We start from the raw sequence: 17,092 nt of genomic DNA, 5'->3' as shown, positions 1-17,092 counted from the left end.
CGCTGTTGTGATGACATCCCTTCAGAAACATAATTTTTCGTTGATCAGTGGAACTCGAAGATAAATTTTAGCGCTATACCTGAGAATCTTTGGCGCAATAATCATAAGTGGAATGCTTTCAAGAGGGAATAAGAGAGATTAATGCCAATCCTACCTTTATGATTCCTCATAATGCTTTATATGGATGTATATCACGATGCAATGCAGCATCGTACGGGGAGTTTTTTTGTAACGTGTTAGCATATTTAAATTTACCACCAGCCATCCACTCTCCTTTGACCTAACTTTGCCTTAAGCTTATACTTATGGCTAGGGTATTATATCGGGCATCAATGGCAACAATACTCGTGTAGGTCGAAGATGTGTGTTTTGTTGTATGTGTAGGCCTGTCTCATGTATCCCCTTGTTAATTGCGTGTATTGAACGGATGTAAATATTAATAAAACTGCATTATAGATATTGTTTATTATCAGTACCCATATTTGGAACGTTTTTTGTGTAGAGCATATCAATGCTAGGTGGGCTCAGTCGATCAGTCTACAGAGATTATATAGGTGAATTTCAGGTCAATTCAAAGCGTATTTCACACGGTTCTTCCGGAAATGACAGAAACGCTAACTTAACTTACTCGTATGGGCTTTATGCCTCGGAAATGCAGCCGGTGCTTATTTTTTCTCATCTCAACCAAATGATTCCTAGAGACGAGAGCTTGTCCGATCTGTTTGCTCACCTCTCTCGCACCTTTACGCCAGATCTTACGAATATATGCAGCGACTTACCGGGACATAGCCACTTGCCACCAAAGCTGCGGGATCTCTACTCATCGGTGAATTTAGTACCATTCGAGTTCGGAAAAAGGTAAGCTCATTTACTGTCACTACCATAATTTAGAGCACTGTCGCGCTTGGTGCAATATTACGGGTAGCATCTGGTTTAAATGCATCATGACCTTGATAGTACCATGATTGAACAGAACATCGCTGGCAATGCAGTGTTGTGCAGAGTATGCCAAAATGATGGTGCATTACTTGCGGAAGTGTCTCAAACCAGTCGTAGCTAGTGTAATATTTACGAAGGTTTCGTGCTAAGACACAGCCTATTCACTGCATGGCGTTCGAGCAAACAACAGAAATCGGGTTTTTGCAATCAAAAATAGACCGTGCGGTGACTTTGCTGACTTGTGAGAAGATGGGAGAGGCAATGGCATCCTGCGACCTTTCGCAACTTCAAAAATCGAACTATGATGTGATTTACGTCGTACAGCATCACTGCCAAAACAAACTGGCAATCTTTCATTTCATGCTGATTGTGTAAACCGGATCGAGTCGTTTGCATTCTTGGAAGAATTGCAAGATTGCGAATAGTTACGTTGAAACGATTTGACAAAGTGAGCGTTTTAGCTTGATCGCTGACCACATGTGTACTTATACGTATTTCGGATAAGTACTCAAATTACATATTGGTTTTGACTCGAAATGGCGGTTTCAGCGCATAGCGACGACATTGTTTCCGTAATAATCATCCTCGGCTGTGAATTTACGAATATCGTCAGCATCGTAACGCTAGCAGATGGTGTAATAACGAACGAACGGTCTCAACTGGTTTTAAGCAAAAGTAGCAAGTATACATACGTCATAAAAACGAATGCGGACGCCCTGTTGTGAAACCGATGACTTTTAGACCGACCAAACGGCCCAATGTGTTTCCGCAGCGAAGTGGAAAATAATGCCTTTCACGTCGCGCCGACATATTCCTTATTGACAATTGGAATGCCTAAGCATAAGGAACATTCTGTTCCGGGCACGACTCTGCAATACTTAGAAAGCGTGTTTGGAATGTCGTCACAGGGCGTGGCGTTGTGTACCTTTCCGGCGTTTTAGCATTTTCCGCGGGTGTGCCTTTAAGATCATAGATATTGCCGGTTTAAATATCCGACCATAGCAATGGAGCATGGAATTTGGAGAAGTTCTCGTGATGGGATCATATAACAGACTTGGTCCTTGACAATGTAGTCAAGCAACAGCTATTTTTCCTCTAAAGACACCTAACAATCTCGCTTTCAGTGACAACATATGAAATATTGAGTTTCATTGCGACCAGCCGAACAATGATACGCTCTTTCTTAATTTCTTCTATATCTAGCCAATGGCCTTGCAATCAAGCTGGCATGAACCGCTAGAAAACTTAATAAGCCTTCACTTTGATTCTCTGGTGGTTGACTGGTTTTGAAACGATCACAAAGCCAATATACACAGGCCACTAGTGTTGCCTCTGTGTAAAGTTATTTGGGCAATTCAAACAATCTTTTCGTTTACTGTAGCCAACTATATTGTGAATATGTGCGTGTGAGTGTAGGTATGTCTGTATGTATGCTTCCTTCCGTATGCTTGATATCGGGATAATGTTCTCTTGTCTGCGGAGTAGTGAATATCTCAGCAGGTACCAATTATATTTCATATCTACATTTCTGAATCGAAATATTTTTGTCACTAATAATATGCGTGTAAGCACACTTATTCACCGGTGCTACTGATCGCATCATAAATTGCTTCCTCGCGCGTCATCTCTAGGGCTGGGCACAATGATTCGAGTACTCGAATCTGAATCGAGTATTTATTTTAATGATTCGAGTCGAGTAGTAAAAGACCATTTTTTCGAGTACTGAAATTATACGCTCCTCGCCATTGAAAGGTAATTTGTCAATGAGAATTATGGTTTCGATACTAAATTTCACTGTTGAAGCCTTGAAACTTTGATTGACCGTATTGTAGCATACGAAACATATAGTACCAAGCTACGAACGTTACTGGAAATAGCACATTTCCGAAGTCATGATCATCCCACAACATTGTCAACTAGTGCAATGAAACCTGTATGGTCGAAAAAATACCGAAGTATCTCAAATGTGATGGATATAACAGGCATTATATTCTTTGTTGGTGCATAAAAGTTACATATTTGAACTTTGACACATTACATGCTGTTGTGACGTCATGATGAGTGCTACTCGTTTACTCGACTCGACTCGAAGCATAATACGTGATTCAGAATCGAATCACTCAGGTACTCGATTTTGCCCAGCCCTAGTCATCTCCGATTAAATATTTGCTGTTTCGAATACACTACTTTACCGCAGACACCTACAGGCCTGAGCCATAACGAATTGAGCATAAGCATGCGCATATCGTGCCATCAATATCTCTTTCACCTGCTTTCAAATACTCAACTCTTCACACTTCTAGATAATTCGTGGTTTCGATGTGACACCAAAATGTATAAAACCAATTTAATCTAAACTCGGTGAAAATGTATACATATATACTAGTAATTAGGGCTGGGTAAAATCCAGTACCCGAGTTATTCGATTCTGAATCACGTATTATGCTTCGAGTCGAATCGAGTATCGCTCATTATGACGTCACAACAGAATATACTATGTCGAAGTTCAAATATGTATCTTTTATGCCAGCACAAAGAACATAATGCCTGTTATCCATCCCATTAAATATAATTTGGTATTTTTTCGACCATACCGATTTCATTGCATTTCTTGATAACGTTGTGGGATGATCATGACTTCGGAAATGTGGTATTTCCAGTAACGTTCGTAACTTTGTACTATGCCTCGTATGCAGCGACACGGCCAATCAAGGTTTTAAGGCTTCCTCAATGGAAAATAGTATCAAAACTATAATTCTCGTTTGTAAATTACCTTTCAGTTACGAGGAGCGTATAATTTCAGTACTCGAAAAAAATCGTCTTTTACTACTCCACTCGAATCATTAAAATTAATACTCGATTCATATTCGAGTACTCGAATCATTGTGCCCAGCCCTAATAGCAATGAGCAATGTGCGCTGTACAGCAGAGATGAGTCAACTTATCTCATCTCGTCCGTGCGCTACAGTGATGCATATTGGTGTGCATGTGCACTGTGCAGCCCTACGGGTGGGAGTAAAGAGGTTTATAACTTCATATTTTCCAATCGCTTGTATTATATCGCTGGCTCCCAGACGTTTTAACGATCGAATGTGACGGTCTTGCTTTGCGAATTGTGATGTCATACACCCCCTCGGTCCATTGCATTGATTAGTGTCGTTCACAGACTTGAGCCATCGAGTTTATCTGGAATCAAACTTATTGGGCCGGAATGATTCATTGCAGTAGAGTGTAGAATATACAGGGTTATGGCGCGGCAAATTATATTCTAGCTCTATTCCGCAGATTGGACCCTGCAGTTCGATAAATTTCAGTAATATTTCATTGACCAAAATTTTTTGCAGCCAACATGTCTACAAAGTCAAGAACTTCAGCTTACAGACGAAGCTATGGGAAGCAATCGTCGTATTCGATGTCAGTCGCAAACACTCCGTAAGTGTATAGAATAGATACCTAAATTGTTGACCAGAATTACTGTGTTATTCGCAGGTAAAACTTGGAAAATTTGAATATAAGTAGGGTTGTATTTGAATCAAATCGTTTGCTGAAACAGACCTGTCGTGTATGTGGATGTGCATATAACTTAACAAACCGGAAATTGTGATAGTAAATTTCATATATAGGTGATGAAATGGTGATGGTTAACGAACATACAAAAACAACAACAAGAAAAAACATTTTAAACATCTGCCTATTAAATGCATTTCCACTTTAAACGAAACCCTATATTAGTTATTCCAAGATTGCACGAAACGTACTTACATTTATAATGTGGTGCTTATATTTTATGATAGACTTAACGCCTTAATACTTCAGTCTGAATGAAGGAATGGCTCAACAGGTACAGTGCCCATAAACATGTAAATGTGTTCAATATCAACTTATTACGTCACTGGTACTTTAAGCACTGGTAAGAACTAATTAGCAGATAGACATCTCAAAAGCGAACGTCTATAGGAATCAATCGTGTACAAAGGGAAACCTTCCAAATTTTGATTACGAAACCGTATATTGTTCGCGCGCATAATTATCACTCAGCTTCACCCATCACCCACAGAGAAATGCGAAAGAACAAAGAAGCGGAAAAGGAGAAGATGAAGAAATGTAACAACCGCTTGGTCAATTACATCGACAAAGTTCACGACTTGATCGAGGCCAACAGAATTCTGAAAGCCGAAAACGCCGCTCTCCGTAAGACCGAAAAGGGCCCCGAGAAGGACATCGCAGAACTTTACGAAGATGAATTAACGGTACGCAGCTATATAGAATAGATAGGGTCCTCGTATAATATCTACGGTGGAGCTGCGTGAACTACACTGTGCGCATTGTTGCGTAAAAATCCGCTGTGTACTCGTGCGGCTACGAATTTAATTTGTCCTACTCTTTTTGTGAGATTCAGAAACCTCATCAACAATTTCAAATTATATTGTAGCAATCAGAGTATATTATCTCAATCACGAGCCCTCTCTAAAATTCTACGGAAGCCCATCATATACAGAACGTTTAACACCGTTCATGGAAATAGCTTGATTTGTTTAAAGGACCCTATATTATGAGTGCGTCAAAGTCAAAACAAACCTTTTCTCCCGTCAATGATCGCAAATTACTTCAGCACGTTCTCACACTTGTAATGCTAACGGCGTGGATCTTCGTTGAACCGTGGCATCATATACAATTTGTTCCCCAGAAACTTCGTGCCAAAGTGGAAGACCTCACCGTTGAAAACCAGAGATTGGAGATCGAAAAAGACAACTTGAAATATGACTTGGAAGATACCGAAGAAAAGTAATGCATTTATATAGTACACGACTTTCTTAGGTCAGATGCGTTAGGTTAATAGCCTGTGCTCGCATTCATATCAGCAGCGCGTTGTGACTTAGCTGCGTCGCAGAACTCGTCGACCGCGCAACTTTATAAAGGCTTTATGTTAACGTGGATTGCCGAAATAATATTTAGAAAGTCACCTTATTATCCTTCCTAGTTCAGGCATGTGAAGATATTATTTATCTTTGAATGGTAGTGTGTGTTTTCCGGGCGTGTCCGTCCTCGCCGACGCGCTGTCACGTATACGCCGAGTAAATTATACGTCTATCGCAGTCATGATAAATGAGCCCTGTAATGCCGGCTCAGGGTGTATCCTGTTATTTAGCAAGGCGAGGAGAGATCCCTCTGCAACCTATAACATTCACCTATTGTATACATAGCCTATCTAATGTACGTGTAATGATAATAAACGACGGCACATCTCTTTCAGATTGGAACAGGAGCAAGAAGAAAGAAAGGCTCTCGAAAAAGAAGTTAAAGACCTTCGCAAGGCACGTGGTTAAATTCTTTTTACCTGCAACCCATATCTCATGTTCCTGTGTCTTGTTGCACCTATCGCTCGCGTATAATCATAATGGACTGTAATTAACACATTAGGAACTGTCGCTCGTACAGAATGTCATGTTCGCCTTGTCTCAGAGCGGCGCAAAATCTACCCTTAACAGGAACAAATTATGTCGACACAGAAACATTTTTAAAACGCTTGCTTTCCTTCCAAAGGATGTCGATGACGCAACTATTGAAAGAGTCAGCTTGGAGAGCAAGCTGGAGAATCTCCAAGAGACTTTGCAACTCGAGAGACAAGCACACGCTGTGGTATGTTTCCTTACAATAGTTCTTGTTCTACCGTATACGTTACACTACGAATGACGAAGTTAATAACAGATACCATGATAGTCAATAGTCAATAGTCATGGACCACTTGGTCGGTATTAACTTGTATCAACTAATGAATCAGTTAATGAGATCGCTCTATGCTGATTGCTGTGCGGTCATCGACATTTTTCCCAGACCTTATGACCGATTCTTTGCAGGAACTGGAGAATCTCCGCGGCCAAATCCAACCGGCCTCAGCGATTATGTTGGAGAACGAACCATCTTCCCTGGTTACCTCTGATCTGACTGACGCCATCCAGAGCGTGAGGCAGCAATACGAGGCGTTCAACACGAAGAACATGGAGTCGCTTGACGCTTTTTACAAGGAGAAGGTTTGTTTGGTCAAGCAATTCTTTATGCTCGCCCGCCGTAAATAACTTGGTTTGCCATTGAAATTTTCAATGGACCCATTAAGACTATATCCACAAGCGCATCTATGTGTTTTACATATGTAGCATAGGCTAAAAGTGTTCCTTAAATGTCATTTGCTTCATTCACGGAATGTTCGCCGCAGTAAATTTACATTATTCTGTACGAGGTTTGGTATTTACAATGATAACATAAGACTGTTAGCGAAATACACATTTATTGGCATGTCCGGCGATGCGGTTTGATATTCGCCGGCTTTGCCGGTCTAATATTAGATCTGCGCGCAAAAGGTCACGTTCCAGCTATTACGTCGCAATTCAAGGAAAAGGCACGACCGCATACTCTTTTACGACTTGGCATTGTGCGTCATCATTTCCTTATTAGGCGCTTTCGTATATCCTATTGCTTATAGCGTATAGCCGCAAACACTAAAGTGACATCTGAGTACTTCCAAAACCGTATGCCTAATTTTACGCACCATGCGTTCACAAGGGGATATATTGTCGTTTGGCATCACGTCTTATCTTGTCTTATATTTATTTCCTATAGCTTGAAAACATGAACAGGCAACTTAAAGCGACACAGGAAGATAACCGTGGGCTCAAGCAAGAAAACACCGACCAAAGAAAGACCATTCATCAGTTGGAGATGGAGCTGGAAGCACTCCGTGGCAAGGTAAAGTATTACTGGACTTCTGGATATGGAAATGAAATACAAAATAATATTTCCACATCGACATATCTCCATCAAACATCCACATCTACAAGTCGTCTTAAAATATAGAACACAAAACTTCATTGCAGAGAACATAGGAGAAACAGTGGCAATTCGACCCGTATTCTTGTCATGCAGAAGCGCTTATGAATCCTACAACCCATCTTTGATATTATGAGCATATAAATTGACCCAACTCTTCGTACAGAAGAGGGTTTATACGCAATGCTGCATTTCATCTGGTGTCATAATCCTCATTGGCACTCCTTAGTTTACTACTTATGAACCCCAATAACATTCGTGCTACAGACCGACAACCTGGAGAAGCAAATTGAAGATTTGGAAGACAGACTCGCGAAACAGAATGCATCTGCGGATAAGGAGATTCACGAACTAAGCAAAGAACTCGACGACGCGAAATTGGTAAGATTCTATCCAGCGAGTGAGCGTGGACTTGTAACAATATACTGCTTTGTCTTAGGACCTTGCGAAATATCTGAAGGAATACCAGGATCTCAACAACTTGAAACTCAGTTTGGACCAGGAAATCGCTATTTACCACAAGCTCTTGCAAGGAGAAGAGTCCAGGTATGTTCTGCTCAGTGCCTATCAAAGTAGTCAGCGTTAGTATTCATCTAAAAATCGAAGTAGCGAATTCCAAGATATGTCAAAACTATTTAGGCTACATTAGTTGGAAGACGAAAATAAAGGTATGAAAAGTGCTCAAGTACTTGGTGTTAAAAGTAGAATTGGTCGAGGTGTCGCTTACATTTAGCAGTTAATAATCGGATGTGACTATACTTCGAAATGATTGTTGACACTACAAATAGGTTCAATATAAGATAATAAATTCCGTTACCTTGACTCAGGAGCTGTATATCCTCATTTTTTATGACAGTTTCACTCATAAAGGTGATGTATGCATAACCTTAAACTACATTCAATTTCACAGAATGAAAAGTGCAAGGAGTCTGTATGTTACGCCTTTAAAACAGTCAAGTAGATGTGGAACTATATTGGGAAAACGAACTTCAGTAATAGGCTACTCCACATTTGGTTTTGCTAATTCCACGATGTCTGACGGGTGATCTATGATTAGTAGGGTTGGAATGACATTTATGTGGCAGGATCGTAAATCACAGCCGATTCGTGTTTGCGGGTCCTATTCGTTATGGGTATTCGATGTATTTCAGTTGTTCCATTTCAATAAAACGACATCTTAACTCTTTCGACGCCGCGTATCCCCATATGTTCGCTAGAGATTGTCTCAAAACGCCGCGTATCCCCATATGTTCGCTAAATCGAGAGAGCGTATTTTTGTCTCGAAAATCTGACATGCCGTTTTGCGTCCATGGCAGTCGGGGCATTGTGCGGTAATGAATTCGAAATTCAAGACTTGCTACTAAGAAGCAATTTCGCTGGATTACCTGTACGGAATAGTAACTTTATTCGATATATATTTCCACGACGGTAATGATTTTCAACAGATGTCAATACCTAAAGACATTTTACATCATTATCACCAATCTTTAGCGACATATCGCGCGTTAAGTTAATATACGGATCTACTAAAGCCACCAAGTCAGTACATGTACTGCGACAACACAGACTTCACACCAATATATACGTATTTATTCAAGTTTTTCAAACGTAAAATTGCGTCGGGAGATGACGAGGACTCAACGGAGACAAGTAATGATGTTTTTGTCCAGATCGTTGCTTGTAATCGTACACAAATGGGCTCCGTCGGTATGTTACTGCGCCTGAAAAACAAACTTGAGTACCGGTACTAGCAAAAGTCAAATTTTCGAGCCATTATTGTGGATTTGACGTCACAATGATAATCTTGAAGCATCGACGGCCGAAGATCATGTCGGCAGCAGTATTTCACGACGGTTCTGAACCTCCGCGTTGCCATTGAAAAGGAATTAACGATTTAAGGATAATATATTATCAATATATAATATAATAAGAATATTCTGTGAAATTTACAACGTCATAGCTAATCTATAAGTACCATAGAAACACTAACAAAATCCATACCTTGGCAGCAGCGCGCCTGAAATCAGCCAAACTTCAGTTCGTACCGAAGCCTGTCCTAGCAACACGACAGGATCAATCAAGGCACGTTACGCATCATTAGATAGATATCGTTCGCGGCTACAATACGGACGTAGGTACGTCTCGGTAGCTAAGGTAGCGACGAAGTTACGATCGGTTGAAATTGGGGTTATTTGGTGAAAATCGCGGCGTTTTGAAGACAATCGTCAAATTTAGCTCGGCGTCGAAAGAGTTAATGAACAGCAAATGTGGATTTGTGGCATTCGGAAATCCACGATACTCACGCATGACATATCGTTTGTCATACGCAGGGACATTAAAGTGGAGAAATCCGACTTCAAACCGGACAGATCGAACCGCGGACGCTCCGCCTCACGCTCGCGATCAAGCTCCAAGAGCCGCTCACGATCCAGCTCTAGCGCGTCTTCTCGCTCTGCCAGCGACATCGTCGAGGAAATGATGGAAGGCAAAGGACCAGAAGAGAAGGTGAGAGCCTGTTCACCTCAGTTTGCAATGTAGCAATGCAATTCATATTTCATCCCTGGCATATACACATCCGTCACTAACGTTCACTTCATACTAAAGCACAGAATCACGAGTGCTGTGACGTCGCGACTTTAACACGCAGTGCTATGATCTGCCGAACAGTATACCTTCCAAACCGGGTATATACTTGGGGTCGAATATTAGGGCGCGTCGGACAATAATTATAATGACATATTACAATGGAACATCATTGCTTGGTGTTCACGGCTAATAAACACATGGAGGTATATGCTATTATTATTCTCGGTAGCACCATAATCGTACAAATCAATGTCTGACTGCTGAATCGCTACCCTAATCTAGAAACAACAATAACTAGGCACGGAGAAGCATAGGAAACATACTATGAAACATTCTTCCAATCTGGTTCAGTAACATTTCATTCAAAGTCCTTCACAACCTTAGTTCCGCGCGCGTTAATCAGGCCACAATTTCAAAATCATGTCGCTGATGATCTCAAAGTATCGATAGATCAATCCGATCAAATTCTTAATGATAATTATCGCTAGCAAGTTTAAATATTTTAAGTGTTAACTTTTTATGCCAACTCAAACATTTGTTCGTTTATTTTCGCAGTGATAAGCCGAAAGTCCTTGAAGTGCAGAGCAAATTAAGAGGGGAATCAAGAATGTCCGTCTTTAGTTGTCAATTCTGTAGTTCGTACAGTAGCGCATTTAATGCCTTTCGTCTATTTCGTCTATATGAGTCTCTGCTTTTACACACAAACGCTCTTCGTATGAAATGTACCAAAACATATCTGAATGAGAAGTGACATTTTGATGTATTGTTCATTGAATACAAGCATGTATCACGAATATGATCTTGTGATTGGGGGTGTTTTCAAAAGCGTTGGAGGTCAATCTGAAGTCAATCGCTTATACGTAAGATCCCATGCATTCATTTATACGCAGTCATAAAATCAAACGAAGATCTCAGTAATTGTTCAGTAACTAATAAGGTGTTCATCAAACTCTGCCACTATACATGATGCCGCTCACTTCATCATGGGTGTATTTATAGCTTTTGGTGACATGGTGGTGTAGTGGTACGTTCTACGACGGCATCACCAAGGAGTCTCGCGATCTAGTAATGCCGTTATCGACCGCAGAATTCCTACACCTATGTGCTGGGGTTTAATGTAGGCTACTCTTTTCCACCCTATACAAAAGGTTAGAATGAATGTGGCCGTGCTGCTAACAGTGCTAACACCAGCAGGTCAGGAATTATAACAAAGAATATCTGCCTTATAGTCTATCATCACCAACGTAGTCGAAACACCATCAATAGTAATTATTACAACAGCATGTAATATAGCCGCTGAAATTAATGTGGGTAGCAGGGATTATATGTTTATGTTTGAATACGGGTTCTTGAAAGTCGTCTAATAAGACGGCATGCAGCAGATACGAAGTTTCAGTCCAAGTCGGGTCGCGCAGCGAAGTAAGGTATAAATATCGTCCTAATATTTGTAGTCCCATTAAAAGTCATGCTAGCCAGTGAATGATTGAAAGACCGGGAACTAACAAAATGATTGCCGCACCCAAATCTGGCTGATGTTTAACTGCGGTGTTCAGCCCACTGCCACTTCATACACATGTACCTAAAATCAATCGAACAGCGAGTAGAGATCAAATGTGAATGAACATGTGCTTCAGCCGCCGCCAAACAGAATATCGGACTTGATTCCGGAACACTGCAGTGTGCCGGATGGTTGCTCCTTATCGCGTTCTGCGCTTGCATCGCTGGGCGCCGTGCGGGCTGTGAAATGCAAAAAGAAAAAACGGAGGCAAAAACGACGCAGTCTCAAACCTGTGGTAAACCGCACAACGGCACAAGCTATTAGAGTCGAGGAAAATTTTTCACTGGTCAATTCATCATCTCACTTAATGCCTCCTTTATCATCCTTGTATATCCCACCGCCGTGACGCCTATATCCCGAACATTTGTGAATGGTTTTGAAGTTCAGAATCATATACATGACGACATTGCTAATTCATCTTAACCTCGTGTATACATTAGAATATTTCTTGAATATAATGTCCAAAACATCCAATGAATATCGCGATACTCACGTTCAATTTACCAATTATACCACACAATCGTATAGCATGTCATTGGTATAATTCTATAAATACTCAGATGTAAATAAATTTAGCCTATGCGTCGCTTTCTAACAGTACTACCCAGGAAATTCTGCGTATACTGCAGTATATTCACAGCATATCCGCTTTCTACAATATGGTATAATCTAGAACTCAATGGCTGGGTATCTAGATATGAATGGAATACGTATAACACCCTATATGGAGTATACCGAGATAGCCAATACTGGTATTATGGGTTTATATAAACGTGTTATCGAGTTACTGAAGGCTATTCTTACAAATTTTGATCCTGTGGCGATAATGCTTTTGTGACAGGGCGTGGTGTCAGTTACATGGAAAGTAAAGGGCGGGACAGTTCAACCAGTGCAGCCGTTCGACCCGTCAGGCGACGCTGAAAAAATACACAAGGGATTGGACAAATTCCGTAAGTAGGAGCGTGGCGCATTTGCGGGCTGTGCGCCGATTGTGCGATCCCTCAATCAAATTTCCACCTAAGTCTTCTAACTGAACTGTTGAACAAGTAAGTCGAATTTGACCCAAGCACGGGTCGATTGGTCGCTAAACTTAGAAAAAAAATACCTCATGAAACAAATCGTAAAAATGTACACCGGCAATTAATTGACCACAAACTTGAGTAAAACAAAGCTGCAAGAGAAATGATGTCTATTCGTCATGTCAGGTGTAGCGTTGTAAATTGTAAACAGTCCTCACTCCTCATACCCGTTAAGTTATACGCATCAGAAAATACGTTCGAAGTTAGTATGCTCTAGCTATAACCTATTTGATATCGTAGAAACAATCAACCAACGCGTTCCACGAGAAGTAAATACTATTCCTATAGAGATCAACCCCTGCTATACTAATTATTATCATCATAGTTTAATATCAATATCATCTGCAACAGTGGTCGATGATGAGGCAGTAATCAACATCCTCCCGCGACGCACGAAGGCTCAAAGGATCGCCATCGCAGCTTCATACATCAACAAATTCGGCAAGGTAAGCAAGGGCCATTTGTTGTTGCACTGAATTGAAATCAGTTTCGGAGCGTAAGTCAACGCAGAAAACTCACTGTCATCGTGTAGGAACTCACCGAAGACTTGAAGGATAAACTTAGCGGAGACGTGAAATCGACTGCATTGCATTTGATGTGGAACAGGAGCGAGATGGACGCCAACGCTTTGCGTAAAGCTCTCAAAGGCATGGGGACCGACGAAGCCACGCTTATCGAGATCTTGTGCACGCAGAGCAGTCGCGAGATAGAGTTGATCAAAGTGACTTATACGGCAGGTACATAGAGTTGATCAAAGTGATTTATACGGCAGGTACATAATGCAGATGTTACTAAGTTCGCAAATGCACGTAGACACATTGTAATTATGATTATATATGCTTAGGTGGTCAAAGTAGTCAAGAGTTGCGACTAAAGTATAGAATAAAGCTAATGCCGTAAATTCATCCTAATTACAAGTATAGAAGTAGCAATCTCAACTACATGTCAACTCTACTACGTCTAGAAGCGGATAATGAACATCTGAGAAGTACTCAAGTACTTTTAGCAGTTTATCGGAGGTGGCCACATCCAAAATTGCAGGGCGAATCTTCACGACTAAGGAAAAGTGAACAATGACACTACAAATATAGGTGCAATTTTCAAACATATGGCCGTAATACAAGGCTGTTTAACCCGGTCGTTATTTCAATTTTTCAATTTCACCCATACAAGGGATGCAAAACTGCTTTATACTTTTGCAAATTACAAAGTGTAAAAGTAAGTAGTCCTGTGTAACAAACTGTTAAGTAGTGTAATAACATATCCGCTTGAGTAAATAGTACAGATAGGCAAAACCTACTTGAGTACTCAGAATAAGTAGGACTTCGGTTCTGACCCCTCTGTATATACGTAACAATATTTCAGAGTTCCAAAGAGATCTGGAGGACGACATCGCTAGCGAAACATCTGGGGATTTCAAGAAATTTCTGCTGGCGGTTTTGAAAGCTAACAGACCGGTCGACAACGGAACCGTGGTAGCAAACTTGGCAGACGCGGACGCGATGGTACGACCATGGTGCATCGATATTGACTATAGTTTGAAGTCGATTATTAAATACTTCGTAAACGGGCATATTCGAATGGATTGTTATCCACTTTAGAGAGTAGTGATTGCATCCTATGATGGAACAAGGACACTATATATAGGTCTAAGATCAGTGACTATCAGTGACTTGACCAGTAAGCAGTTACTGTATAATTCGACTTTGACAGGCACTGGCACAGATGTCGGTGAAGAATTGGGATCCGTCGAATCCAAAATTCCTGGAGGTATTCACGGAACGGAGCTTTGAACATCTGTGGTACCTCTTTAACGAGAGCTGGCCCAAGGTGTCGCAAGACAATCTCCTTGACACGATCGACCAAGAATCGAAGGGGAATTTGAAGAAAGGACTCAAGACACTGGGTACGATCTTCGGGAAAAGAGACGAATTCTAAATTAGGACTATGTTGTTGTCGTCGTTTTAAACTCTTACTTCTGGTGATCTTCGTTGGTGCGGTTGGATCGACTTTTGAGCAAGCAGTGGCGCTTAGCCTTTTGTAGTCGTGGCCACTTTCCTATTTGAATATATTTCGTGGTCTACCTCTTGAAGTTTTGCTCAAAATGTATAGGGGATCTCGCCCCATGCCGTAAAAATGATAAATAATAATCGGACTCCTGTTTAATGACCAGGGGCGAATATTTCATTATTGATGTGTTGGTTTCCGGTTGCTTTGTAATAAAATTTCTTTCCGGACTGTTATCCGAGGATTGTGCCGTTCACGAGCATGTTTAAACGTCTCAATTACGTCACATCGACAAATTCTGAATTCGGCGCATCTGCATAAGTGCATCATGCATATTGATGGATATTTTGCTAACATCATAACACGAGCAAAACTGAACTTATCACCCACTTCATAATTTTTCAATTGTCTCTGTAGACCACCTCCAAAGATCTTCAAATGTACCATGTCCTTTGACTTCACATCAAGTTTTGCGTATATATGCGACATAAGCTTTGATTGAATATATTCCGTTCTAATCTTTGTTTTATCTTTGTTACCTTAGTTCGCTTCTCTGTATACATTCCTCCTGTTTACTACGCAACACAGCTGTACGAAGCGATGAAGGTAAGGACTATTCAATACCAATACGCTTTTACAATCAGCAATTAAACAAATTAACAGGGCATGGGAACCGAGGACAACCAGCTGATCTACATTTTGACCACGAGAAGCGAAATCGATATGATCGATATCAAGGAAGAATTTGCTAAAAAATATCAAGTTCCTCTAGCACAGAAAATCGAGGTAGGTCGCAGTGTGCGAGTTACGACTGAATATCATGCTGCTGATCGAGAAGATTCAGGTCATGAGCAATAAGCTCCACTATTATAGAATCCTGTAATGCTGCAATATCGCTGACGATCACATCGCATTAGAAACTGATTCCCTCAACGTAGCTCCGCTGACAATTTATATTGTCTCTTAACAGAAAGAGACTAGCGGTGGATATGAAAAGATGCTGCTGAAACTGATTGATGAAGATAACTAAAGAATGGAACTCCGCGATGCCCGAATATTGTATTATATAGGTCTACAGTCCTTTTAGTTTCACAAACATACGCCAAATGTACGCCATCGACACAGTCATTGTCTTACCAACAGATATAATCATTACCTATATACAATACATTTCACATTTATATATAACTCTACCGTATGTATGTTACCTGCCATTACAGACTAACACATAGCCATTAATGTAGGCTATAGCTCTTGCTGATACTATGTTACGTTACGCACTCAAGTCTTACTTTATAAATAATTATATAATCTTAACAGGTCTGGTTTTACGATATATGAGAAACGGAACAAGTCAATTCAGTTTTAATAATGTTATTAACACTCGATGTATCTGCTATTGGGATGATTTTGATCTTGATTTTACAGTGTACTAAAACTTACTGTTTATATGGCAAATCCCATGTAGATTGTGATATATATATCTCAAAGACACATGCGCATATACATGACGTAAGAGTTCCAAATAAACACTGCAATCTGGTTTGCTAGCGTCATTTGAAATAGAACAAGGAAATCGGACAATTGGTACCGTCGTATTATAAGAGAGAAGGAATTTACAAGAATAAAAGTCATCACTTCATTTGCAGTGGTGTAAGGTGTGGAATTGAAGAAAGGGGTTGCGCTATTAGCCAGGCCGTGTTACTTTTGGCATATGCCAAAAATAGCGTATTTCTGGCATTTTTCAGATTTTATTTTTGGCAGTTTTGGCATCGCCAGAAATTCATATTTGTATACTCGAATTAACGATGTAAAACGCTGTACAGTATACAGTGTATAGTGTAATATCATATCAAAAGAAAGTCGCAAAGCGTGCAGTATCCACTTGGTGTCATCAAACAGCGGAAGTAAAAACCGAATTGACAGCGGCGTTGGAAAGTCAATTCACCCAATACAAAACCGATCGACCGCTTCTGCAATATCTAATGCGAATAGCGATTTGATTTGCATATAAATAATTACCTGCATTCACACAGATCACAATACCAGTATGCCAACATTTGAGTTGATATAATCTATTTTATTCTTGAAGGTCGCG

The 17,092-nt window shown here is 40.5% G+C and overlaps 1 protein-coding gene and 1 long non-coding RNA gene across 2 annotated transcripts; one reads left to right on the top strand and one right to left on the bottom strand.

The window, feature by feature from the left end:
- Nucleotides 1–714: 714 nt before the first annotated feature.
- On the top strand, nucleotides 715–16,537 carry LOC145439740 (uncharacterized). Its single transcript, XM_080317351.1, has 19 exons — nucleotides 715–858; nucleotides 4,284–4,371; nucleotides 4,997–5,189; nucleotides 5,627–5,724; nucleotides 6,194–6,254; nucleotides 6,484–6,579; nucleotides 6,798–6,971; nucleotides 7,558–7,683; nucleotides 8,032–8,145; nucleotides 8,204–8,310; nucleotides 10,095–10,269; nucleotides 12,750–12,858; nucleotides 13,339–13,433; nucleotides 13,520–13,724; nucleotides 14,353–14,492; nucleotides 14,701–14,893; nucleotides 15,539–15,600; nucleotides 15,658–15,780; nucleotides 15,965–16,537. Exons 2-19 carry the CDS (start codon nucleotides 4,289–4,291, stop codon nucleotides 16,022–16,024), a joined length of 2,214 nt encoding a protein of 737 aa, XP_080173477.1. The 5' UTR covers nucleotides 715–858; nucleotides 4,284–4,288; the 3' UTR covers nucleotides 16,025–16,537.
- Nucleotides 9,338–10,097, bottom strand: LOC145439769 (uncharacterized). The gene is made up of 2 exons (XR_013915341.1): nucleotides 9,766–10,097; nucleotides 9,338–9,485 (listed from the first exon to the last, which is right to left on the bottom strand). It is a non-coding gene; the product is annotated as an uncharacterized LOC145439769 (long non-coding RNA).
- Nucleotides 16,538–17,092: the final 555 nt, after the last annotated feature.

The sequence above is a fragment of the Botryllus schlosseri genome, chromosome 5 (genome assembly GCF_051294905.1).
Source record: "Botryllus schlosseri isolate E-star chromosome 5, Bs_hap1, whole genome shotgun sequence".
Lineage (NCBI taxonomy): Eukaryota > Metazoa > Chordata > Ascidiacea > Stolidobranchia > Styelidae > Botryllus > Botryllus schlosseri.
Note: the sequence above shows the minus strand (reverse complement) of the source record. Positions and strands in the feature narration are given on the sequence as shown.

Excerpts from the sequence above, each read along its gene's own strand:
- LOC145439740 (XM_080317351.1), top strand. The coding sequence starts at position 4,289 with ATGTCTACAAAGTCAAGAACTTCAGCTTACAGACGAAGCTATGGGAAG. Across the intron at positions 14,894-15,538 it reads GAAAGGACTCAAGACACTGG|TTCGCTTCTCTGTATACATT; the intron begins GTACGATCTTCG and ends TTGTTACCTTAG. Across the intron at positions 15,781-15,964 it reads CTCTAGCACAGAAAATCGAG|AAAGAGACTAGCGGTGGATA; the intron begins GTAGGTCGCAGT and ends GTCTCTTAACAG.